At 28.2% G+C, this 25,565-nt stretch overlaps 1 protein-coding gene across 2 annotated transcripts; it reads right to left on the bottom strand.

Moving 5' to 3' along the window:
- Positions 1-82: 82 nt before the first annotated feature.
- LOC105634456 (polyamine oxidase 2) lies at positions 83-24,919 on the bottom strand. 2 transcript variants are annotated; one of them, XM_089720531.1, is made up of 10 exons: positions 24,718-24,919; positions 20,164-20,264; positions 18,973-19,061; positions 18,760-18,873; positions 18,031-18,118; positions 15,712-15,797; positions 15,535-15,637; positions 1,299-1,396; positions 693-1,122; positions 83-551 (listed from the first exon to the last, which is right to left on the bottom strand). In XM_089720531.1, the coding sequence occupies exons 1-10, from the start codon at positions 24,725-24,727 to the stop codon at positions 243-245; spliced, it is 1,428 nt and encodes a 475-aa protein (XP_089576657.1). In that variant the 5' UTR covers positions 24,728-24,919; the 3' UTR covers positions 83-242. The 2 variants fall into 2 exon arrangements, with proteins under 2 accessions (XP_089576657.1, XP_012072704.1); XM_012217314.3 differs by lacking the exon at positions 24,718-24,919 and adding an exon at positions 20,542-20,744.
- Positions 24,920-25,565: the final 646 nt, after the last annotated feature.

A 25,565-nucleotide genomic window follows, 5' to 3' on the forward strand; every position in this document is an offset into this window, starting at 1 on the left:
TTATGCTTCATGTGTCCAGTGCTAATCACCAAGTGTGTCCAGTACTGATCACCAATCTATGTTACATAGTAGACTACACACATTAAACAATGTCCATTGATTAACCTTAAGGAAACAATGATTTTCATAGGGTTATCTTGATTGCCCCACCAAAATGGCAATAACATGTCAACACAAATCTCATATTAATATAATCTGCATACTTAATGTTACCTTATAATAGAGACACCCACCCTAGCAAGTTACATTCGAGTGATCAAAAGGGGTACAGATGTTGATGCCTCATCACCTGTGACTGGCTGGAATAAATCCAACTCCTCATAGCGCTCGAGAACACGCATCCTGCAATTTTCTGCAGCCATAAGTCCAGTAGCAAATGCACCATGCACTGACGCTGGGTTGCTCATGCTTGTTGCCTCTCCTGCAAAGAATAGGTTATCAACTGGGATCCTTAGCCTTTCATACAGATCATGGGATTTTCCTACTGTATCATAACTATAGGAACCAAGTGAGTTGATATCTGAGCCCCACCGAGTAATAAGATATTGAATCTGCAAAAGGAAAAAATATAAAATTCTACTTTTAGATTGCATAGACAAAACTAGTAAATATGCTCTACAGAAATTCATAAATTCTAAGTGGAATGGGGAGGGGGACAAAATAGAACAGATAGCAATGAAAACTGAGATCACCGGAGCATATGCTTCAGGTAGGATATTCTTAAGTTGCATGAATGCAAAATTAGCAGCAGCTTCATCAGACATTCTCTCAATATCTTTGGCCAGCTGTCCAGCAGGCATATAAACAAGAACAGGATGACCAGTCGCCTTGTAAAGATTCAAGAAGTAGCTACAGCCATAAGATGTCTCTCCAACCACTCCCAAGAACTCTACATTTGGCCAAAACACCTTGTCAAAGTGCATTGCAATCTTATTCTCGATTCCCACACCCATTTCAGTAATGGCTTCTTCCTTCCAATCTGGAAGTTTAGGCTCGAAAACTATGGTGTTGGATTTCAGCACTCCAAGAGGAACAGCAACAATAGCAGCATCTGCTTCGAATGTCCTTCCATTTTCAGTAGTTACCTTCACACCGTTATAATGCCTAAAGATTATTTTTACCCTAGAAAATCACAGGAAAGAATTAGAATTGCATAAAAGTGTTTATATATATGTATGTGTGTGTGTGTGTGTGGGTGTTTGTGTGTGTGTTCACTACAAAAACACATTTGCCAATAGAGAACATAAGCAAATTACAATTAAAATTAAAGGTGACTGATAGATATCATTAGCTAGTACCTATGCCCTAAGCGGATATCAAGTCCTTGGGAAAGAGTGTTCACGATAGGAAGGTAGCCTCTCACCATAAGCCCATGCCCACCAGGAAGTAGTTCTTCCTGCAAAAAAAGGTGAAATAATCCTTGGGTCTCAATACAGATAAGCTAGCAAAAATAAATTACTTTCAGCCGCATGAGAATCTAAGACAATATCTAAATAAAAGCAAGATAAATTGCTGGAAAGATACATCAATTAAGAGGCAACTCATAGCAGCAACTCAAAATAAAGTTATTCAATCAAAGATATTATGCACTTTTAAAGTGTCATCTAGCAATTTTGAGAAACATATTTAAATGTATATTTATTATTAATATAGTGTCAAAATGCATTGAAGAACTTAAACATCTTAATACAAGTTAAGGTTTGCATAATCTAACTCAATGAAGAAAGTAGTAAGTGTGCTTATTTCCACTAGATATAACTTGCAATATTTAACCTTCAGTGTCAGAAAAATATCCCCACCCATCATTTTATTGATTTACAAATGTTTAAGGAATAAGATAAAAGACTAAAGTTCTTATCCAATATGTTGAGTTTTTTTTTTTTTTTTTTTTAAAAAAAAAAAAAAAAAAAAAAAAAAAAAAAAAAAAAACTTGAGATTTTGAAGAAGACAATTGGAGATTTTGAAAATTGAAATAACAAAGGAGTTGACAAGTAACATTTTTGCATAGCCAATGTACTCACATATGCCCTAGATGTGAAAGTGGAATATAAGTCAATGTTCATTTGAATAGTGCCTTTAATGGGTTGACAACTATCTCATGGAGATCCCACGTCAATATTTCAAAACGTCTCCCTTTTCAAGAACGGTCATAGTGATCCAACAAAAAAAGATATTTTTAATAATAACAATCAACTAAATAATAGTTTAATGCAAATAGTGCAAAGCCACAATCAAGATGTTAAGCAATCATCTCAACAAAATGTACTCCCTCCATTCTCAAATTCTTCTCAAAAAAAAATTAAAAAAATTATATTATATACTAAATAAGGTATACATTAAAGAGGAAAGGATAATATCTTTAAGGATTTTTATTTTATTCATCGAAAAAAATATTTTGATTGGCTATTTTATATTATACAACGGACATATTAAATATTGTAAGAATATAATGTAATTATTTATATTTCAATAAAATTTTAATTTGATTGGTTATAATTATTTCCTACAAATAACTTATTCTACAAAGAATAAATATAATTATTACTAGTTATCAACGAATATATTATAAGATTTATTGTTGTTTGATATAAAATAGAAAATAAAACTTACTAGAAATATATAATATATAATACATTATATTAGAAAACCATATCACATGTTCAAAGAATTTTTTTCTCAAAAAAAGCAACTATAAAATTAATTATATGCTCGTAGACTTTGCAAAACGAGAAAAAAAAAATCAAATTTATAAACGACAATAACATGTGGCTATCATATACATTATTTTATAATATAAATTTAAAATCTAATAAGTCAAATCAAATTAATTATAACGTCCTAATTTTTTCAGTCATGAAATATGTAATTATCAGGTCAATTTCAATATCACCCTAGATGTTTGGTATTCTAAATTAATTCGATAATGAAATAATTTATAAACTTATATTCATTACATGAGTTTTAGAATTTATGTGTTTTACAGTGATTTAATTTATTTAAGTCATGAATTATGCATTTTAGAATTTTTAGAGTCTAAAAATAAATGATAGTGAATTAATTGATTAAAATATGATTTATGCCCATATAAATGAATTATGATGTCATAAATATTTTAGTGAATTTAAATAATGTGTAGAGAAGTAATCATCGCTTAACATGTGTAGAGAATTATTTTTTTTAATCTCTTTGTTAGTATGATTACAATAAAAAATTTAATCATAAAGTTAGAAGTTGATTGATTATATGCCTAATTAATTAGTTTTATTGTTTCATAATCTCTTTCGTTCTCTTGTGTGTTGATTATACTTCAATTATACGATTTATGAGGGTGGTTTATGTGTTGGTTAAAATATGTTGAGGGTGGCTTATGTTACATTGGAGGCATAATAGTGGCCATGAATTGGTTCGGTGAACGGTGTGTTATAACAAAAGTGTTTTTGCTATTATTTTGACTTCACATTTATCATAGTTATGGGGAGATGAAATTACCTAAAAAAATTATTTTCAAAAATTTTTCATTTAAAAATCTAAATATTAATTAAAGACCTTATTATATTTAAATATATATATTAATCCCTTACAATTTATTTAATTAAATTTAATACAAATATAATTTTATTTGTTAAACCAAACCTACAACTAAAATAAAATCATTAGAAAACCAATTGGGAACCCACAAAGCAAAAGGAAATCCAAGCAAAGACCCTAAATCTCCAAACCAGCCTTAGACCGATTAGAATGTTCCAGAAACAAGAAAATACCAAAGAAAACCCCATCCCTCATTCTCATTTATCTCCCCATTGTGCCATAGCCCCTGCCCCTCCCCTTTTTGTTTTCCGATCACCTGAAGTCAGCACCGATTTCGCCTCACCGCCATCACCTCCTTGCTGTCGTTGCCTCCTCACCACGTGTCTCCAGTCTCTTTCCCTTTGTCCTTTCGTTCCTGGCGAGCGCAGCAACCGTAGGAGAATTGCGTAATTGTTGTGGGGTCCCTCCAATATGTGGGACCCACAAAGTTTGAAGAAAGAAAAAAAAAAAAACCCACGTTGGTTTTAAAAGGTCAAAGAAGGCTGCACCTAACAAAAAAAGAAATGGATGCGTTAATTACGCGTCAGTCGATGGACACGCAATTACTCATCCACTTCTCCTATAAAGAGGTGAGGTTTTCCCTCAACAAATCCACAGTAGAAATAAGAGAAAAAAAATGTAGAGAGTTATCTAGTTTTAGGAAGGGTTTCCTAAAACTAGGGGAGAGAAAAATAGTGAGGAAACTATTTTGGGGTGTTTTTGAGAAACACTTTGAGTGCCACTATTTTTGTATTACTCTCTTTGTGTACCTACTATTTTTTAATAGTGGAAGAATTATTCAAAGTTTGTCCTGTGGACGTAGCCCCTAAACAGTTGAGGGTGAACCACGTAAATTTTTGTGTCTCATTTCTATTTTTCTGTTGCGTTAATTTTCTCTTAATTGGTTGAAAGGGCCCAACGAATGGTATCAGAGCTGAAGCAAGTGGTACCTAAGGCCCAACAAGTGGTATCAGAGCTGATGCCCAAAAACTGGTATCAAAGCTGATGCCCAATAACTGGTATCAAAGCTGATGCCCAATAACTGGTATCAGAGCCGAAGGTTTTGGCAGGTCCAGCAGGTCAGATAGCGGTACCGGATCCGTGGATATATTTTCAAAATAAATATACCACAACGAAGAGAAAATTACAACGAGTCCATTGGTGCTGTCCACTTAGAAAGACGTTGCAGAATCGACTTAGTGATGAATAGTAAAATAGTAACTCAAAGTTGATGGTGAACACTACTATTGGCGTTACTGTTGCTGAATCCGTTTCAAGTAAGCCCAGCACTATTCATGCATAGTACTATTCACGTGTATAGTTACTATTTACGCATATAGTTACTATTTTCATATACTGTTACTATTCATGGTCACTATTCACGTATACTACTGTTGACGTATACAGTTTATGTCGATGATGATTTTCACTGCAAGTCAGAATGGACAAGCAAAATGATCAGTCTAAATGGCAAGAATTACCATATATGGAAAAATGAGAGATCTCCTTATGGTAATTAAAATGCATTTGCCTGATTAGTTGAACTAAACCGAAAAACAAGACTGATGAGGAATGGGCTTTTAAGCATGCGTCCAAATCTCGATTGGTAGATTTGATGATGAAGGTTTCTATAGAACCTTTAGAAATGGTCAGTGGAAGCTCACAAAAGGTTCATTTGTGATAGCTAAAGACCGAAAGCTTTACGTAATGCATGCGAAACTCTCCCAAGACACTTTGAGTGTAGCGGAGAATGATAGTACAGTTGAATTGTGGCATAAATGACTACGCCACATGAGTAAGAAAACTCTAGCAACAAAGAACGTACTACCTGGATTGGATGAAGTTCACCTAGACAAGTGTCCTGATTGTATGGCGAGAAAGCTAAACAGAGTAGCTTTCAAGATTACCCCTCCTTCTAGAATGAAGAATTTATTAAATCTGATTCATTCAGATTTGTGTGGACCATTGACAATGTCATCTGGTGGAAATCGATATTTTGTGATATTTATCGATGACCATTCTAGGAAGACCTGGGTATACACATTGAAGTCTTCTAAATCTGGTTGAGAGACAGACAGGCAAGAAGCTGAAATGTATCAGGACAGATAATGGTGGAGAATACACTGGGCCATTTGATGCTTTCTGCAAAGACCATGGCATTCGACAACAAACGGCACCCCCCAAGAGCCGCAACTGAACAGTTTGGCTGAGAGGATGAACAGAACTTTGATAGAGAGAGTCAGATGTTTACTCTCACGTGCAAAGTTATCTAAAAGATTTGGGGTAAAGCGTTACTCACAGCAGTTTGCCGTTCACTCTGTTTCCCTCTACAGTATGATACTCCAGAGAGAGTATGGTTAGGAGAGGATGTTTCCTATGATCATTTGCGAGTGTTTGGTTGCAAAGCCTTTGGTGTGTATTCATTGGCTATGGCCAAGACCAATTTGGCTATAAGTTTTATGACCCAATCTAGAAGAAGATTATAAGAAATCGTTATGCTGTATTTGTTGAAGATCAGACTATTAAAGATATTTAAGTAGAGTGCCAATAGATCTGATGAAGACTCAACAAACATACAGAGAGTCCCTCCAATAGAACGTAGACAAATTGGAGATGAAGAAAATGTTCCACAAGAACAAGTGCCAGAGTTAGAAAATCCAAAAGTTCCTAATGAAAATGAACCAGATGAAGATTATGGTGTTCATGTTCAACAACCAGCATCGGAAGGTTCTCAAACATTAAGAAGATCTAGTAGAGTCTGACAACCATCTACTAGATCTCCAGTCAATGAGTATGTACTAACGATTACAGGGGAGAACCTGAAAGCTTTGAAGAAGCTATTGGAATGAACACAAGAGGAGATGGATTGAAGCCATGCAATATGAAATGAAGTCCTTACATGAGGATAAAACATTTGAGCTGGTGAAGTTGCCTAAAGGCAAGAAAGCTTTGAAGAATAAGTGGTTGTCCAGGATCAAGCAGGAAGAACACAGCTCCCAACCACAATTCAAAGCTAGATTGGTTGTGAAAGGATTCAATCAAAGAAATGGTATTGATTTGATCTTTTCACCAGTTGTGAAAATGATATCCATTCGAATAGTGCTCGGAATGGCTGCCAGTTTTGAACTGGAAATCGAGCAAATGGATGGAAAAACTACCTTCCTACATGGAGATTTGGAAGAAGAAATATACATGGAGCAGTTAGAGGGTTTCATAGAAAAAGAGGATTGTGTTATGAACGATACAAGTTTCACACTGAAGGTTATGGGACAAGCAGAAAAACGATGAACAGTAGGGTTTTCATAAATGAGTGAAACTACAGTAATGAATATAATGATTTTTACGAAAAATTGATTAAGGTATTGGAATTAAAATATCTAGCCCTATCAATAAAATGCACAGTCTTATTCAACTATAAATGGTTTGATCCCATGCCTAACATCGGTATGAAGATTCATCCGAAGTATAATCTTATAGATGTTAATCATAAAAGAAGATACATGAAGTATAAACCTTACATGCTACCGATGCAAGCTGCATAGGTGTACTATGTCTCATATCCATCATTAAAATGAGATTGAGTGGATTGGATGGCAATATGCAAAATCAAAGCTAGAGTAGTTGTATAAGAAGTTCAAATAAAGCAATCTTTTTTAGCCTCAACATCTAAGTCATTTTAAGATGACATTGATACACAACTTGTGCAGATAGTCAAAGATTTAATAGAGAGATTGGATGATGAAAATGGGACATATGTTGACATAGGTTCGTCGGATGAAGAAGATGATGAATATGAAGAAGATGGAGGTAATTAGATATGCGTGGGAATATATTTTTGTACTAATACTATTTTAATAAATAAATAGTACTATCATTTTGTTACTGAACGATAATTTATGTTGATTTTAAACTTATATCACATATATATTGTCAATTAACTTTATATAAATGCATATTCATACTATAGATGACTAGAGGAGAGAGGCATCTTCAGACTCGCCCGATCAAAGACGTCATGGAGGCTAGGGCCTAGGACCTCATGGATAGGGACGGGGGACTTTTATCAATCCTCTACGTCTCCTGCCTTCCAGTACACCTGCATCTTCGTCGTCTTCCATTTGACCCCTTTACCTCCATCACCTTTGGTCCCTGCTTCTTTTGCAACGTTTGCAGGACCTACAGATTCTTCGTTGGTTGTACCATTCCCTTCTACCCCAGGTAATTGTGTATAATTTTATTTATAATATGTTATATAAATTTATATGAAATTATGTCTCTTTACTAATATTGTTGTATTTTTTTTTCCTTTTGAAATCAGCCTCTTCCTCTAATCCATGTAAGACTCTCAAGCTGGTGGCAAGACAATAAGTGTTATTTGATTTTTTATTTTTGACAAATAAATTTGTTTTATGAAATTGATTAACATTCCCCCTATTCTCACATTTATATATAGTATAAATTATAGATATTGTATAGAAATGAATATGTGCAAACAAAAAATCATTAGATATTGTGTAAAAAAAATCACTAAGCATATATTATTACACTAAAATAAAATTTCCTTACTGTTATTGAGAAGTTTCATTTAAAGGCAATTGATTTTTACATGGCAAATATACTTATATTGAAAATATAAGCTGAGTTATTTTTAAAAATGTCAATATTCCCCTTGATAGATGTTATTTTTATAGTATTTTTAATATAGTTTTTATTAGGAATTTTTAGTATTTTTTATTACTTTAATTAGTTTTTATTTAGTTTTATTTATGTTTTTTGTTTAAAGCTTTCTTGAATCACATTTTCACTTGATCTTGGGGAATTCTGCAGCATTTCTATAGAAAACCAGCCAAAATACTAAAAAGAGTGTCCTAAGCTTAGAAGCTAGCATGCCCAGATCATGCCAGAGAGCACGCCCGTGCTACAAAAGGCTATCGAACTTTGAGCGTGCTCACTCCAGCATGGCCCGTGTTGCAACTACCTTGAAGTCCCCAAGCTCTAGCACACCCAAGTCGTACCAGAGAGCACACCCGTGCTACAAGAGGCCGTCAATCCTTGAGCATGCTCATCCAAGCACGGCCCGTGCTGCAACCACCTCAGGGACTCAAAGCCTAGCATGCCCAAACCACGCCAGACAACACGCCCGTGTTGAAGACCAAATTTTCCGTGCCGCTTGCATGGACCCACATGAGATGCTTTTCTGATATGCCAATCAAGTTTAAATCCTATTTAGACGCTGAAAGAGTCCTAATTGGGAAGAAATACAAAAGCCTAAATAGTTTTCTATCTCAGAAAGATTTCTTACTCAATAGGAGATCCACTTTCCTAAAGGAACACGAATATATTTTCAGAAAGTATATATAAAGAGACAGACTAGCCATGATTGAGGGGGATTTTCATATTCCATCTCTTGTTCTATAAATTTCTACATAGTTTTCTCTCTTCAAAATTTCAAGTGCTAAAGATTAGTGTTAAGATTCAAGAAAGTCGTTCAAGCTTACCGTCGACTATTTTTTATTCTAAATCTTTTTATTTATTATTCTTTATGGGATTATTTACAAATTTAATTGAGTTTTATTTAATTACTATGCGGAACTAAACTCTCATACTAGGGATTTGATATAGCTTAATTTCGATTCCAATTTATTATATTAGATTTGCTTTTCTTTGTTCAAGTTATAGTTTATTGTTGAACTTAATGCTTCCAGACAAAGTTTTTCCTCTGGATTGATTTATTTCATAAATCATTATCGGGAGAAGGGTTTTTGATATGAAAAAGGTAATAACTTACATGAGAATAATAACTTGATGAGGAAGCTATATGGTTTGACTCATGGGGGTGTTCATAAATTAATGACCTTAGGTTATGAATTCATAAATAAACCATAAAACTTAATGATTTAATTCATGTTTGATTGCACTATTGAAAGATAGGTAGTTAGACCGGGTTAAAATAGCTAACAATACATCGGGAGAGCTTGTTAGTGATTTTAGGATTGTTTCCCCTACTTGAACAATTAAAATTGATTATCAAACTAATAGTAAGTTAACACAATTTTGGTACTAGGTATACAATCCTTGTGGAACGATATTCTACTCATTCTTTATTACTTGTCGCGATTTCGTGCACTTGCGAAAAAGTTTGTCACCTCTTCACATTCCCACTTTTATATATACTAGTTCTTTTATAATGTGCGTTGCACGTTGACTTTATTCATTGTATACTCGTTCTTTATACTATTTTAATTTTGTCATTTATATAATATATAATATTAAAGTATAAATTTTTATTTAGATTAAAATAAATACAATGATTAATTTATTTTGCACTTTATATATATAATGAATTTGCATTTACCATACTGCAAAATATTTTATAATTTGGCTATGCTATGACATTAATCTAATAAATCAAGATTTACTTTGTGTAGCCACAATATAAAATATAGTTTTGATCTTTACATTAATTATTTTTGTCAAATGAAGTTAAGCTGAAATTTCATTAATAGCATTTTTTGGACTTCATGTCCTTACACCGAATCCAAAAATAAGTTGCTTAAAGCTCTCAAGTCCACATAGGGATCAATATGTAAACAATCAAGTTTATAAAAGATATAAATGATATTAAATGCAAAAATTTCAAAGTCCTATATATTTTATTTAAAAAGAATATTTTAAAAAATTAAAATCTCAAAGATCTAATTGTCTTTATATTTATTTTAAAATTATTTCAAAAAATGCAACCAATTAATTCACAGAAAAATTATATAAAATTTCGTAAATTTCAAAAATAAAAAAATAAAATCTATATCTATCTATCTATATTTATATCTATGTTTATCTATCTATATAAATATATAAAAACAGAGGTATGGAATCTCACATGGCATAAAATTAGATATTTAAAGTGATGACTTGACATCGAACTTGTCATTATTTTTTTATATTTTTAATTTAATTATCTTTTTTTATGATTTTACAGATGTATTATTTTAAATAAATGCTATTACATAGTAATATTAAATAAAATCTTAATTGTATTAATGACATCAAAATCAATAGTGAGGAATTGAAAGGTAATCTATGGTCAAGGAATTTCTATAACTTTTTCTTTTCAATGTAAAAGTTTGTTGTTTAGAATCTTCATTTACAACTTTATACTTTATATTTGCTTTTATTTTAGTTTCTTTTCTTCCTATCATGTTTGTTTTAATTCTTAATTTAAATTATAAGATTTCAAACATAGAACCCATGATTTATAACAAATTAATAAATTCGATTTTCTTGTTATGTTAAAGTGTTTTTATGCACATTTTTAAATCATAAAAGTATTGAAGAATTCAAGCTCCTACAACTCAAAGATTATTATTGAAGACATTGAAGACCAGTGAATTTTTTTTTATTAGTTAGTATTTTTATGAGTTTTAGGAATAATATAGGATAGAGAGATAATATTATTATAAGCACAAAAAAAATTTTATCTCTTTTCCAAAATCACTTTTGAGATATTTTAATTAAATATTTTAAAGTAAAAAAGCTTAATCATTGTCCTTCACGTAAATCCAAATGAAAAGGTTTTTGACAAAATATTTTGGAGGCTATTAAATGTATTTTCTTCAAAAGTAGTTCTATTTCTGACAGAGCTGACACATTCTAATAAAAAGCAATACTGTTTTCTAAAACTGTCTCTTCATATGTCCAATTTTGCCTCTGTGTGTGCAAAAAGGTGATCTAATAACTTTTTTAAATATATCCCATGCACTGCCTTTTTAGCTTACCATGTTAGAGGCACATCTTGCCTTTTAAGGTTATACCCAACATTATTTATAATGGGAATATCATTTCCTTTTTGTATAAAAATGTCACCCTCTCTAAAACTTATTGGCAAGAGTAAGAGTTCATAGTATCAAATATTTCATATGGATTTGTGTAACCTGTTGTAGGCTAGAGAGACTTTTTAATGAAAAATATTTGTGTATAGGTTAGGTTGAAAAGCTATTTTATGAAGGGTATCAAGCAATATTCTCCTTTAGTAAGATTTTAATGTCTTAATTTTGAGTTTTCTATTCTCTGTAAATTAAACAGTAGAGGTCGACTAGAACCTTTGAAAATCTAGTGGGTTAAAGGTTAGATCTATGTTTCTGATTTATTTCCTCGTAATGTTGGTTTGTCTCTTATCCTTTAAAAGATATAACATAGTGAAAGATCTCAAGATGGAAAGTGGATGTAGGCGACTTAGTGTCGAACCACTATAAATCATTGTGTTAATCTTTTTTTTATTTTTGAAGTCTTGTTTGATCTTATTCTAATTACACGTCTGTTTATATTTTTTGAAATGCAAAGTTGTTTATGATTTTCTAATTCTAGAGTGTAAAAGCTTTATGTTTATGGACTAATAGAATTCTAGATTTCAGTATTATAATTTCTCCAAATTTTAATTTATCCTAATATATTAAGAATAAATCATAAAATGAATTATAATCAGTTTTCTAATCTTTCATAAGTTTTGTGAGAAAGTTATAATTGTGATAACTAACGCTCATAAAGTCTTTCTATTTTCATTGCTTTAGAATTCTGACTTGAGTTTTAAAAGTTAATTTTTAGAAAGCCCAATTCACTTCTCTCTTGGACTGTGCCATATAAAATGGGACCCACAAATATGATAAATTTTATTGTATTTAAAATTCTAAATTCATGTTACGTCTCAATCAAATCTAAAATATAAAATAATTCATAAATTTAAAATATATACAAATTAGATTCTACCGTTCATCATTCAATCAAATTACCTAAGAGGATTATTTAAATGACAAAAAAAAGAAAAGGAAAAATGCATAACATCCTTCGTAAAGTTTTTTGTCAAAAGCAATATTCACAACCTGCGCATTACGCGGGCTCATGACTAATACTGAATAAAAGAGAGCTCTTGAATTTTTTTTTTTTCTTTATTTCATCTATAATATAGAAAAGTTGAAAATGAAAATGATAGCAAATAAGCTCAAATAGCCATTTTTTAATTAATTCAAACTTTTATAGTCTATTTTTTAATTAATTCAAAAAGAAAAAGCTTTCTTATTTGATATTTGTTAAATACTATAATTTCATACTCCCACTACTTTCGTTAAATTAGAATTATAAAAAAATTTTAAAATACAACAATGTGTAAATAATCCAAATAATTGTACACATCCTCTCCAAACAATCAAAGAGAAATAATATATTTAAAAATTTTATTTTAGTTTCATTGTAATTAACTAATAGAGTACTAGTAAAATGTTTAACCATATTTTAAAAAAATTCATAATATCGTAAATTAAAAGAATTTAAGGCTCCATTTGTTTCTGAAAAATAACTTGCAGAAAAATTTTTTCTTTTAAAAATATTTTATAGAAAAACACATTATTTTTCGACGATTGGCTTTACATAAAACATTTTTGGAAAATATTTTTCAACATTTGATATAACATCAAACAATTTAATTTTTCATCATGTAAATAATGTATTTTCACCTATTATATTATTCAAAAGAAATATATATTAAAGATAAATTTAATAATTAGATTTTCTATTTAAAATGTATTCTTATAGTATCAATATTACAATGATGATTAATTTAGTCTAATAATGTGATTTAAATTTTTCAATTAAATATTTAACAATACAGTGTATATCTTGTTAAGATAATTTAACAATATATAAGTACCATAATTACTTTAAAATGTATAGCTAAAATATATATTTTAAATGGTATGAGCATAAACATATTTTAAAAAATGTATTGTTAAAATAATTTAATAATTATTTTAAAATAATCATGTTGCAAAAAGTATTATGTAAAATATATTTTAAATGGTATGGACCTATTAATAAATTATTTTAAATATTTCTTCCAAAAGAAACTACTTGACACATTTTTGACACTTCTAAAGAGATTGTAGGGCCTCAATTGTATCTCTTCGAGGGGTCGAGCGTTCCTTGGTGGACCGAAAAGACCAGTTTTGAATTATCAAATAAACTAGGAAAATGCTTTCCTATGTGAACAAGGTTAAGTCATTTTCCTTAATTGCTAACTTATTTTCCATTGACCAACAACTTATTTTCCTTAACTTATTTAGCTCTAAGTTATTTTATAGAAAAATTATGGGAAATTATGGAAAATATTTTACTTTAAATTATTTTACAGAAACAAATGGATCATAAATTTCATTTTCAATACTTGAATTAAGATTTTCGATTTACCTCCTAAAAGCAATATCATGTAAGAATATATAATTAAGAATATTAAAAGCATTGGGCAGTAATATTGCAAAATCAAATAGAGATTATACAATATATATTTTCTCAAATTAAATGCATGAAACATCTAACTAAAAGAATATTCAATGGATAAATGGAATCTTTTTTCTCCAATTAAAATGATAAAAAATCTAACTAAAAGGATATATTAGGAATTCCATATTAAACTAAGAGTATTATAGAAAATTTCATTATTTCTTCTGTTTCCATATTTATATATATTGTAATAATATAAAGTACAATAATAAAGTATAATAAATAATATAAGGATAAATAGAATCTATTTTCTCCAATTAAAATACAACTAAAAATGATCTTTAAAAGAATAAATGGACTTATTTTCTCCAATTAAAATACATAAAAAATCTAACTAAAATGTTATATTAGGAATTACAAATTAAACTAAAGCTATTATAGCAAATCATATTATTCTCACATCTATATATAGTATAAATTATAGATAAAAAGACCAGTGATTCAAAAAAGATAACAATAAATTTTCATGATAAAGTTCAAACAAAAATCTTTCAAATAATAGAAAAGTTTTGAAAAGTTAAACAAAAAAATGATTGATTTGATATTTTAAAAAACAATTACAGTGATTGGTGAAATTGTAAATATAGTAGATATCCAATTTGAGTAATTATTGTTATAAAAATTCACGTTTTGATATGTTTAATTTGTGGACTTCAGCAATGCCTACTATCTGCCGCGCTACACTGCAACATATATTTCAAGCCACAAACAAAATGTATCAGCAAATCTAAATGCCATCGTTACGAAAATGTGTCGGCAGTTTACGAGGCTCTCCTCTTTGCAATTGGCATATTTACTGAATAAGATTTGAAGTTATTTTTAAGTTTCTGAGGAAAAATTGCAGTTTGCATATTTTTAATATTCAAACAACTTATACATGCTCGGGATTATCCGTTTTAATTCGAGCCAATTCGAGCCATTTAATCCAACTCAATCAACTCACGGATTTTTGCAAATATAATGGGTTGAATTGGATCACGGGTTCACTAGATAAATTCGCAGACTCAATCTGTGAATAATATATATCAATGTAATTATAAATTATTTAAGTTAATTTAATTTGATTTGCAATTTTTAGTATAAATACTAAATTATTTATATATTTGGTTACTTTGCCTTTTAATTGTTGCTTTCTCTTTTTGGTAATTAAAACCTTGTTTTGAGATATTGCTATTGAAATATACGGTAGTTTAAAACAAATTTTATAATTATATTATAAGTATTTTTAATTTTGTTAGTTGTTTCCATATTATTATTTAGAGGTATAATTTTAATGTTGTTATTCGAATATGTTTATGGTTTATAAAAATTATTGTATAATTATATCTTTAAGTTTAATCTTTTTTTGTAATTTCTCTTAAATAATTGTTTTTTATTTTAAATTATTTTTATTATTTATCATTTATTTCATCCGCAGATTTATAATAAATCTAATTTCAATCTAACATATTCATGATCGGTGGTTTCATACATTTAATAGGTTGGCTAAACAAATATTAACCCGCACATATTAAGATACTTTAAATCGATAAATTGGTTCCATATGTAACACTATGGGACCATATCAGATATTTTTCAATTTTTGAATCTATTTTGATGATCCAAATAAGTTAAATTGTTAATGTGCAACTAACTCACCTGATCCCAACTCTTAAGGGATATGGTATCAGCATCTGCAGCAAACCAGCTTTCCATTCTACATAAGTACCATTGAAGAACTTTATGTGCGAGCCCTTCCAACCTGCACCTTAAAACCAATTTCATAAGAATCTATTTTAATTTTATTATCAACAAACATCTTTTTTATTATCAAACCTTAATTCTGGTCTTCGTTCAAAAACGATTGAGAAAGCACTAAGTATGGACATGTCTTCATTTTGCTCGAGTCTTATTTTCTCTGTCTGCATTCCAAACATGAACAGCTATTCAATTTAGTAGGATAGCAGAAAAAACAAACAGACAAGACATGATTCTAAATGGGAAAATAAGAAACAAATAAGATATTAAAGAAAAAAGTTGAAAATCTTCCATTAACACTATCTCTTTGTTCATGCAAGAAAGAGACCAACCAAAAACAGAGAAAGGACAAAGGTAGAAGAAATTCAAGCAAAGATTCCAGTGAAAAATTATGGAAAATAGAATATAATTGTTAGTTAAATGAATAAATATAATTATTTAATGTATTTAATTACTTCTAAGATATTAGATGGCCGTGGGACACTTTCGAATGAGTAATGCTTACCACTTATCGGTTGTCTTGTTTGAGAAATAGTTTCACAAAAATGAAGACCAACCGGAGTAACTTACTCAAAAATATAAGTCGTTTTTAGGTTAATATTTTGTCCCAAAATAATACTCATTCCGTTCTAAAATATTTGTTTACTCGACTTAAAATGATATTTATTTTTTCTTTATACCCCTCATTATAAATGGTTTTAAATTTTAAGAATAACTTTTTTTGTTGTTTTAAAGGAGGATAATTTTGAAAAGTATGAATATTTTGTATGATGTGACACTATATTTAATTTGTTGCTTAAACTTTATGCAAAAATAACATGGTAAACATTTTAGGACGGAAAGAATAGCCGTTTTGAGTGTTTTAAAGAGTAATAAATGATTTTTTTTTTTCAATTTTACCCTTATTTATAAAAATACAATAACTATTTTCACATCTTTTTAAAACCATCCTTATCATCTTCTATGTTTAATTAATTATCACAATTGTAAAGTTGAGTTCCTATTGCTCAATTTTCTAAAATCTATTGAAGGTTGTGGCGATACATATTCTTTCCTTCTATAAGCATATTTTGTAAAATGAATAAACAAAAAGCGTTATTTTCTTAGCATCAATGGAGTTTGAAGATTCATTCGAGAAGAAAATCATGAAAGTTTCAATGGAGATTGAAGATTCATTTGAAATTTTGTGTTGTAGTCATTTTGTTTCTTGTCTTATGAATTTGGAGGACTCTTAGTGTTTTACTATTTAAATTTTTGACTGAATAAAACTTATAATAATTAATCTTTTAGTTTTTTTAGAAGAAAGAGACCCTCTTTTAATTAATCATATAATTATAGTGGTGTATTATTGGAGAGAAAATTATTAAGAATTGAGATAGAAGTAACGATGTAAGATAAATGGTAATTTGGTCAAATTATTTTTGATTTTGTTATAATTTAGGTAAATTAATTGCTTTCCTAATTTTCGTATAAAAACTTTAAATAACTTATATTTTACGACAGAATGAGTATAATTTATTTATTTAAAAGGTATAAATAAATAAATAAAATTAATTTTATTTAACCCAGGGTTTGGATTAATTTTACTAGTTATACCTGAAATACATGTGGTGTCATATTATCTATCATTCCTTAAAAAATCAATTTGTCATGAAAAAATTTATGAACTTTAATTTGGTGTGGAAAAACACCTTTGCCTATTAACATGCTATCAGTCCGACATGGAGGTATCTCATATAATTTAAACGTTTAAAACATGTGGGGTCAGACTCATTATCCAAGAACTCTCTCTTTCCTCCACGTGGGCACAATCAAATTGCCTGTCTCCTCCTCTTTCGTTTAACATATTTTTTTTGTCTACAACCTATCAATTTGAATAACGATAAGAATTTGATATCCAATTATTCTTTTTCCAGGGATATTCAATTTTTTACTTTTATTTTGATTTCCTTGTGCTTTGATTTGATTTGAGGAGGAGATGTAAGTGAGGAGATGGGTTCTTGAAAATCAAATGGGTTGAGTTATTGAAGCCATTGATGAATGTTAGGCCTTAGGTTGATTTGCTTTGCCATTATGGCTGTAATGATAGGGTATTTTTGTCTTTTGCATGATTTTAACAGAAAATTTTGGCAAAATAGATGGAAGGACTAAGCTTCAAATGAAGATAAATTTTGAGGACTGTTAATTGATATTATCAAACTGTAGGAATGAGTTAGTTAATTTGGTCAAACGTCAGGGATTAAACTACAGGGATAAGTTATTAAAATAGTTAACAACTACCAGTTAATATTGCCGAACAGACCCTACGTTTATAATATGAAACGATGAAAACCAACAATAATAAAATTGTAAAATTCCAAAAACCAAAAAGGTATAAGGGAATAAAAGCATACGCGCCTCTTTTAAGATGCTTTCAAATGTTTCGCCAACCTTAGTGACCAATTCTTGAGGAACCTGGTTCCCATCCTTATCAAAGAGTGCATAGCTGCAGAAACATAATACAATTAACTATAACACATCAGCAAACGCCACCCACAGCTTTGATGTATTAAATTAAATTTAAATCAAGGCTAATGACTGAAACATTATAACCCTTGTTTATTTTGTGAAAATTGTACCTTTTTCTAACTACTTCTACTGAAAATTTTCCCATCTTATTTATCAATTCATTTTACATCTCCATTTGCTCTTAACAACTAGAACTTTTTCTATTTTTCCATCTATTTTTTGTTGGTAATATTAAATTATCGATAAAAATTAAGGAAATAGCGATAATTTTTTTATTGTAATTCTTTTTCTTTTTTTTTACTGTAATCCTCTTGTATTTAGAAATATAATAAATCCAACAAGTGGATTAGGACTTCTAGCACAAGTGGATTTGACAATTAGTTTAAATGCTTGTAGAATGCATCATTATTTATAGAATATATGTTTTTATTTCTTCAATGTTTTATTTGTATCTCACTTTAGAAATTAAATTTTAAAACAACTTCCATACAAGCAAGTTATTAAAAAAACAAAAATAAACGATATTGATTTTGTTTTTTTTGTGTATAATTGTCAGTATCCAAAAGCCCAATGAACGCTAATTATGTCCGGTTTGAGTAGTATACGAAATTGTTTTACCTTTCAAGATCATGTTCATACAACACTGAATTACCATCACTCGTTCGGTATAAGGGTAGTTCTAGCCTCCCAATCAATGGGGCCAAAGGATTCTCCTTGCAGACACCATGCAACCTGAAATATGGTCATCGAGATAAAACTTCTAAAGGGAAAGGGAAAGGGAAAAAAAAAAAAAAAAGGAGAAAAGAACCTTAAAAGAACAGTTTGGTTTACCATGATGCACCAAGGTCAACAGGAAAACCAAATGAGAAATCTGTATGCACCCTACCACCAATTCTGTCACGAGATTCCAACAAAACAACCTGACAAAAAAAAAAAAAAAAAAAAAAAAAAAAAAAAAGGACTATCATGTAACAATTGCATATATATATATATATATGTGTGTGTGTGTGAAGAAAAACTATCAGATTTAGTTTCCATATTTAATTTTCAGGATTTTCATATTAATGATTTAGTTTCCATATTTAATTTTCAGATTCCATATTTACTTTCAATTCAATTTCCAAATTTTCTAATTGAATTTTCCTATAATTAGTTCATATTTGTGACATTTCGAAGCGACAAAGCAATTCTAAAAGATCGGGTAGAGCGACACTTCTAATTATCTTTTAAGATAACAGTCTATTTAGAGCAGTGGAATGCGAGACATAGGCATAAACCGGATCATATATCAAAAAAGGAAAATTAAGTATCAGAGGCGCTTTTTGGTGGAATAATTTAAAGAGTTGGAAGAACTCTGAAATTAAGTATGCGCTTAAAGAAAATCTTAAGATAGGTGCTCACTTAAGGAAAATCTTATCAATGTAGTATGAGATTCAAAGTGGATGATTCATTTGGTAGTTGGAGTTAAACGTGATAATATTGTAGTTTGATTTGTTGATATAAGGCTCTTGGTGATATATCAGTGGTTGATATATATATATATATATATATAGGCACCTCAAAATGATAGTCTTATTTGAAGAGTTGAAAAATGATGTAACATCCAAAACTTATGTCACACATTAAATAACATGATGAAGTAGTGATATGCCTTTTTCTATTTCTCAAATCATAAGGACGCATGTAAAAGACTAAAGTACAACACAGTGATTACATGTTATGGGAAAAGGGAATAGGCCGGACCCAGTACGCATAAAGGTCATAGAATCCAAAAACCTAAACCATAATTAACGATACACTATTTAGAGTTACAAACAACAAAAACGGGCACAATCTTAAAATTCCAGCCAACTCAAATTAGCTCGCTCAAGGCATATATTTCAATTGTAGAGCTAACATACTCATCAACAAACTCAAATTCACGCGTTACAGGTCAGAGAACAATACATACAGCAAATTTAGTTTGCTTGGTATCATGTGGCAAGCTAATTACTGTAAAACATACTAGCTCTTTAGCCATACCTGAAATGAAGCATCCTGAAGAGCACGAGCTGCTGCAAGTCCCGCAATACCACCACCTATCACTATAACTGATGATGAGGATGCCTGCTTCCTACCAGTATCTGAATAACAAGGAGCTACAACTTAAATTTATACATATCATTGCTATCTACTTATAATTCTAGCCACTAAATTTGACTCGGCCAAAACAAGCATTGTCAATTGTCAATTGTCAATTTATTCCTTTCTCGAAAGATCATTGGCACTATGCAGGCTCTCCGCAATAATCATAACTATTCCCTTGAGTCAGGTTCTTTATTATTGAGATAGGTGATTTCTTAATAAAAATAATACTAATAAACAAGCCACTAACACAAAATTAACCATGATTACACAAACCTCTAAGCAATTGAGGGCGATTACTCCTGAATCCAGACTCCATAACCCAATGATAATTGAATTTGGTTATTAAAATTAGAATTAGGATTTCAATTACCACTAATTATTGATGATGAGGATGAATGAAGGAGAAGAAGAATAAAAATCAAATGTTGTATTATCAAAAAGAAACCCTACTCCCACCTTTTCTCTAACACCCACTAATTATAGATATATTAATGGATTTTCAATTTAAATTTAGCCGCAATGCTAAATCGACAAATCAACAGTCAAGTCAAGTAATTAGTGAACCAACGAGAGATGCTTGTAATTAGTTTTTTTTACAAAGAGGAGTTAATTGGAAGATAAAATATCATATTTAGTTTCCATATTTTCATGTTAAGATTTAGTTTCCATATTTAATTTTCAGATTTCATATTTACTTTCAGGTTTAATTTCTAAATTTTTTAATTGAATTTTTCTATAATTAGCTTTCATATTGTAGTTTGATTTGTTGATATAAGGCTAATGGGGATCTTGGTGATATATTAGTGGTTGAGGATAATGAAGAGAGAGAGAGAGAGACAGTTACCAAAGAAGTAGGAAAGTTTCTGTATTCTTAGAGAACTCTTTTTAACTCTTAGATTTAAAATGTTTAAATATAAGCCACAAGATTTAAATTTAACTAAAGAACTTATTACTTTCAAAGCAGATCATATTATCTTGTAATTGTCTTAGAAATTTAAATTTAGTAAAATATTAATTTTTTTCATATTATGTCATTGTTGTTATTAAATATAAAAATAATTATATTTATTGGGTAAATTTAAAAACACTCTACCCAACACAAACATAATAAATAAATGCAGAAAAAGATTAAAAAAAAAACTATCTAATATCAAATTTGCAATGAATTTGTGAAATTACGAATATACTGTTCATATATTACATATCATTATCTTTTCATATAATATTTTTTCTAAATTAGGAGAGTTAAATTAAATAACTTAAATGTTCGACTTAAAATCTCCTTTTTTTCTTTTTTTTTTCTTTTTTGTAATACTAAACTAATTGTTCTAATATGTGTAACTAATCCTATATTATTTAATTTCATATACTAATAAATGTCACATTTATTTTATTTCATTATTTATAGAAAAGTACAGCTTTTTAATGTGTAATTTACATTAACCTTATTTCTGTGCTTAATTTTTTATTTATAGTTATTTAACCAGAAGTTTGATATGATACTGTTTACTAAATCTTTATTTAATAATGTAACTCAAGACGTATTAATATTTTGTACTTTTAATTTGTAATTTAATAAAACATATCCTAAATTCATGTATATGTTTTTAAAATAACCATATATATATATAAAATAAAAATATTCATTTAATTTTTTATTTAATTATATAAAAGTAATTTTCAAATTTATTAAATTTTAATGTTAACTTGAATTAATCCTACTTATTCTAGATTCTTTTCAATAATTTTTATAAATATAATTTTTATATTATTTACTTATAGAATCTATACAATAGAATTTATCCTTTTCTCAATATATTTTTATAAATTTTCTAAATGCAATATGATATCACATATATATATTATAATAATTATCTTTATTATTTAAAATTTTCTATCTTTGTGTAATTTAATCTCTTACCTTAATATAATATCAAATAATATTATATATAATTAAAAAAAGAAATCATAGGTATATATGATATAGGAGTTTTCTATAATATAATATCAAAGTAAATTTCTTTATTATGTATTGTAGTAAAAGCCTTTTTGTCAATACAAAATGCGCAAAAGAACTTACTTGTAAGCTGAACCAAAAGTTAGAAATAAAATAGTTAATTTTTAGAAGAGTAAGTATGGAGTAATTAATTATGCTATAGTATAGAGAAAAGATAGTAATTTTCTATAGTTTTATACACAAGCAAGGAATTTTCTTTTTTAAAATTTTTCTTTCACTTTATTTTTCCTTTTATTTTGTTTATTTTATGTTTTCATCTCTAATTCAAATATCGTATAAAAATAAATAGTCAATTGTGTTTAGAGAAAATTAAAAGAGAAAATAACTTTCTTTTTCGATCTATATGTTATTTCTCACTAGTTTTCTTGAATGTGCATTTCAAGTTGCTTGTACTCGTTGCAACTAAATGAAATTTAATTTATATATATTATTTTCTATTAGTTTTTTATTATATATAATATATATAAAAGTGGGAATGGATGTAGAAATATTGAGATTGTTAAAAATGCCCCTATTAAGTTTATAAATTAACAAAAATGTCATTAGATGGTTAGTAAAAAAGTAAAAGTAATTTAGTTTTGATTTGTTATATTAATTTCATATTTAAATCTGAATTCTATTGGATAAAATAAAAAATTATATTGTATGATATATATATATATATATATATATATATATATAATTAATATGATAATACTATTTGATTCCACTTTTTTATAATTGGAACCAGCGATTTTGAAACTGAAATCATATAATATAATATAATATTAAATAAGATATATAATGTATATATTAAATATGGTAATATTACGGTAATATATACATATTATATAATAATGTAACAGATATATATGGTAAAATATATACATATTATATGGTAATATAATATAATATGGTAACACTTTTTCATGGATATTAAATAAGGTATATATTAAATATGGTAAGTATATAATATTTTTAAGGATTTTAATTTTATTGGTTGAAAGTAATTCGATTTTGATTATATTATACTATGTAAGGAACATATTAATATGGTTAGAATATAATATATTTAATTATTATTTTTAATAAATCTTTAATTTGATTGGGTTATAATTATTTCCTACAAGTAACTTATTTATAAGAAATAAATATAATTTATTGTTATTTATTAAGAAATTATATTGTATGATATATATATATATATATATATATATATATATATATATATATATATATATATATATATATAAAATATGATAATACTATTTGATTCCACTTTTTTTATAATTGGAACCTGCGATTTTGAAACTGAAATCATATAATATAATATAATATTAAATAAGATATATAATGTATATATTAAATATGGTAATATTACGGTAATATATACATATTATATAATAATGTAACAGATATATATGGTAAAATATATACATATTATATGGTAATATAATATAATATGGTAACACTTTTTCATGGATATTAAATAAGGTATATATTAAATATGGTAAGTATATAATATTTTTAAGGATTTTAATTTTATTGGTTGAAAGTAATTCGATTTTGATTATATTATACCATGTAAGGAACATATTAATATGGTTAGAATATAATATATTTAATTATTATTTTTAATAAATTTTTAATTTGATTGGGTTATAATTATTTCCTACAAGTAACTTATTTATAAGAAATAAATATAATTTATTGTTATTTATTAAGAAATATATTATAAGAGTTATATATATATATATATATATATATATATACACACACCATGTTATATTAGCGAACCATATAATATATTGAAAGAATTTTTTTTTCAAAAAAGTAATAATAAAAATTAATTATATGCCCTTAGAATTTAGAAAAAATAAAATAAAAAAAGAAATACTAGAATTAAAATGATGCTCTAAAATAAAAATTAACATATTAATTATCATAATAACTAATATTTATTTCTCATATTTATTATTATATTATATATGAAAAAATTTATATGTTGATTAAAGTTAAATTGTTATGAGGAAATTTAAATTGATTGATAAGTAATTTTATTTCATTAACTTGATTGTCAAATTATAATAATGTTTTATTATTATAAATATGTTATTTCTTTAACAAGTTATTTAATTATTTTTAATTTTTAATTTTATTATTTCATAAAATGTTCTTTTTTCTTTATTTTATGAATGCTCTCATATTATTTTAGTAATATAAAATGTTCATATATTATAACTTGTAATAAGAAAATATATATAAAAATTAAGTTACATTTACTTGTAAAATGTTAAAATCTACGAGTACAAACAACATACAATACACGTTCAAAAAAATTAATAAAGTATAATATTATAAATAATTTACATTGTTGAATAATCTTTAATATAGCCCAGATCTATTGTTCATAGAATTTGTTTGACAAGAATATACAATAATCGGAAGCGTACCTTGATCCATAACGGCAGATCTATGTTATGGGTTACCTCGTTGCGACAATTTGATTCTCACCGTAACAGCAGATCTACGTTTGTTCACTCTGGCCTTTTGTCCGTAAGTGCTCTCTTAATGGTCAGAGAATAATCAACACCTGTAGGAGTTTCTTTTATGAGCTCTCTCAAACAAATTATCTCCGTATGTGTTTGAGGTAGGCGTCACACTCTCTTGTTTCTATGTTAACCTTAATCTGTTGTTTCCTTTATCTTTTATAAGGCAGAGGAAGGGTATTAAAACCCTAACTGGCTCTTATCCATGAAGCCCAATAATCATCATCTTGGGTCACCTTAATTAGAACCAGCCCTTTAATCACATGGGCTACATACAGATTATTAAAATAATCTAACAATCTCCCACTTGGCCCATGTGCATTTCTTGAGTTTATCATGTTTACCTTAATTTGAATTAAGATGATCGGATTATGGCGGTCACAAGTCATTAAATGACATGATTCCTTCCATATATCACAGACCACTTCAATTCATAAAACTTTAATGGAGAAAATATTCAACAATTAATACATTGTTACAATCAACTGTTAGTGTAATCTCACTCAAACCATTATTGTATACATCTATAATGTGGATAACACATAAATAAGCAAAAACACATCTTTAATTGAATTCCTAAGTGTCACAATAATATGAGCAAAATAACCATATGTATATATATATATATATATATATATATAAGTCTGAACATCATGCTAACAAGTATGATCTATAATGCACATTCTATCAATATGGCTAGTGAAGATTTTGGGTGGTAAGCCTTTAGTTAGCGGATCCGCTATCATCATATC

Source organism: Jatropha curcas, chromosome 4 (genome assembly GCF_041381405.1).
Source record: "Jatropha curcas cultivar XTBG-Jc1 chromosome 4, XTBG_Jcur_1.0, whole genome shotgun sequence".
NCBI classification, from domain to species: domain Eukaryota; kingdom Viridiplantae; phylum Streptophyta; class Magnoliopsida; order Malpighiales; family Euphorbiaceae; genus Jatropha; species Jatropha curcas.

Coding starts and splice junctions, on each gene's coding strand:
- LOC105634456 (XM_012217314.3), bottom strand. CDS start 20,584: ATGGAGTCTGGATTCAGGAGTAATCGCCCTCAATTGCTTAGAG. Junction 1,123..1,298: donor GATATCCGCTTAGGGCATAG/GTACTAGCTAAT, acceptor GTGATTTTCTAG/GGTAAAAATAATCTTTAGGC. Junction 552..692: donor TACCTGAAGCATATGCTCCG/GTGATCTCAGTT, acceptor TTCCTTTTGCAG/ATTCAATATCTTATTACTCG.